The sequence below is a fragment of the Etheostoma spectabile genome, chromosome 4 (assembly GCF_008692095.1).
Source record: "Etheostoma spectabile isolate EspeVRDwgs_2016 chromosome 4, UIUC_Espe_1.0, whole genome shotgun sequence".
In the NCBI taxonomy this organism is placed as follows: domain Eukaryota; kingdom Metazoa; phylum Chordata; class Actinopteri; order Perciformes; family Percidae; genus Etheostoma; species Etheostoma spectabile.
In genome coordinates this window covers 36,282,317-36,284,128 of record NC_045736.1, presented here as the reverse complement: position 1 = coordinate 36,284,128, position 1,812 = coordinate 36,282,317, and the positions used below count along the sequence as shown (strand labels likewise).

At 42.8% G+C, this 1,812-nt stretch overlaps 1 protein-coding gene across 1 annotated transcript in view; it reads left to right on the top strand.

Moving 5' to 3' along the window:
- Positions 1–1,812, top strand: part of stab1 (stabilin 1) — a 122,935-nt gene that overhangs the window by 74,434 nt on the left and 46,689 nt on the right. Inside the window, exons 51-52 of the mRNA XM_032514890.1 lie at positions 207–383; positions 1,415–1,504. Of these exons, the coding sequence (XP_032370781.1) occupies positions 207–383; positions 1,415–1,504 (267 nt within the window). The remainder of the gene's footprint in view (positions 1–206; positions 384–1,414; positions 1,505–1,812) is intronic.

Genomic DNA, 1,812 nt, shown 5'->3' with positions numbered 1-1,812 from the left:
ACTTTCGCAAGGCACTGTATCTATCCTCTTATTACACCTACTTTTTCCCCTTCTTCACATCTTTCTATCCCTACTTATCCTTCTACAACTACTTCCTGATGCCAACGTCTCCTTCTACTACTCTACTTCACTTTTTCTATCTGATAATACACAACTTGTACTGAGGGTGCGAGTACTACTGACCGTGATCTTTGCTCTTTGTTCAGGATGCAGGGTTGCTTCCAGTGCTCCAGATGTCCATCCACCAGCCGTTCACCATGTTCTGGCCCACGGACAAGGCCCTTAACTCCCTGCCAGCTGAAAGACAGCACTGGCTGTCCAGCCCCGATCACCGAGACCAAGTGGCGGCCTTGGTGAAGGCTCACATCATACGCAATTCCAAGGTAGGAAGAGGAGGAGGAGAAGGGCTTTAGGAGGATGACTGGATCAATGACAAAGTTTGCTTCTGTGGTACTCAAATGTAACTCTTCTAATTGGGCCCCTAATAGATGAAAAGCTCATTGCAGCCCAGAAAATATGCATCTCTGTTGAGCTCTACATCTGTGATCAGTGTTAGTGCACATTATGTATCAACTTTCAAATTTCACGGTTTTTCAGCAAGGAAAACAATGCATGTACAAACATAGACATACAGTAGTCAAGATATCCTAAATACAGTAGTCACTAGTGTCCAACATTCACATTTCCAGTGTGCAAAGCCCAGCCTCAAAAACATCTGAAAAATCAATAAAAAATGCAGAGGCAGAGAGAATAAATAGCAACAGAATGACCAAATAAATACAAATAATCTAATAAAGTGCCTAGTGACCAGACATGTTAAATACAGATTCAGCATTGATATGGTTTGTATTCTGTCGTCTATCGGCGTGACCTCTGTGAGTTGACTCTGAAAGCAGTTACGCTCTCGGAGAACAAAGTGACACGAAGCAGGGTTCAGTTTACAATGTTCTAAAGGTTTAATGAGACACACAAGGATAAATATAAATGGTGTAACAATCGCTCCATTCACTTCGTTGACGTGAGAGTAGAGAGGTAAGAAGGGGGCACTAGACGAGAGGAAGATTGGTTCAAGGTGGGTTCACGCGGATAAATCTTCAGGGAGGAAAACAGTGTAACTCATTTATGATACCAATACCAATTGAAAGAGATGAGAGAGGCTTGGTTCAGAGTTTTCACAGAATGGGAATGTAACAGCTTAACAAACAATGCTTCTGCCCACTGCCTCCCTGCTTACCAGCTCATAGGGTCACCACAGTCATGGCATGGACATGAATACATATCCAAAATGATAACATAACATCCAAAATCCATCCAAATCTGAACCTACAGGCTTCTTCGAAAGGAGGAGGAAGGGTGTGACTGACTGTCTTTTGTAGCTCTAGAAACAGATCACTATGATTTTCTTTGCGTCTAGGTGATGGGTGTCAGTCAGCCGGATAAATTCTCATCCTTTCGCACCATGCATGGATCAACCATCAAGTACAGCTGTGACAAGACGCTGGTGGTGAGAGAAAACACACGCGCACACACACACAAACACAAACACACACACACATGTAGACACAAACCAAACAAGGAGCCATGTTGGTATCTACACCTGGCAGCTGGCTGCACTGTCTGGCATAACGGAGGGTCTTATTTTCTTTACTTCGTTTCTTTTCTGATTCCTAGCCTCTGTTATTGAAAAAGTGAGAAAGCACTCAATATGTGTTCTATTTTATTTTCTTGTGTTCTGGGTCTGTGGTTGTATGTTGACTTTTTTTTAAATGTTATTGATGGTGTGTGTGTGTGTGTGTGTGTGTGTGTGTGTGT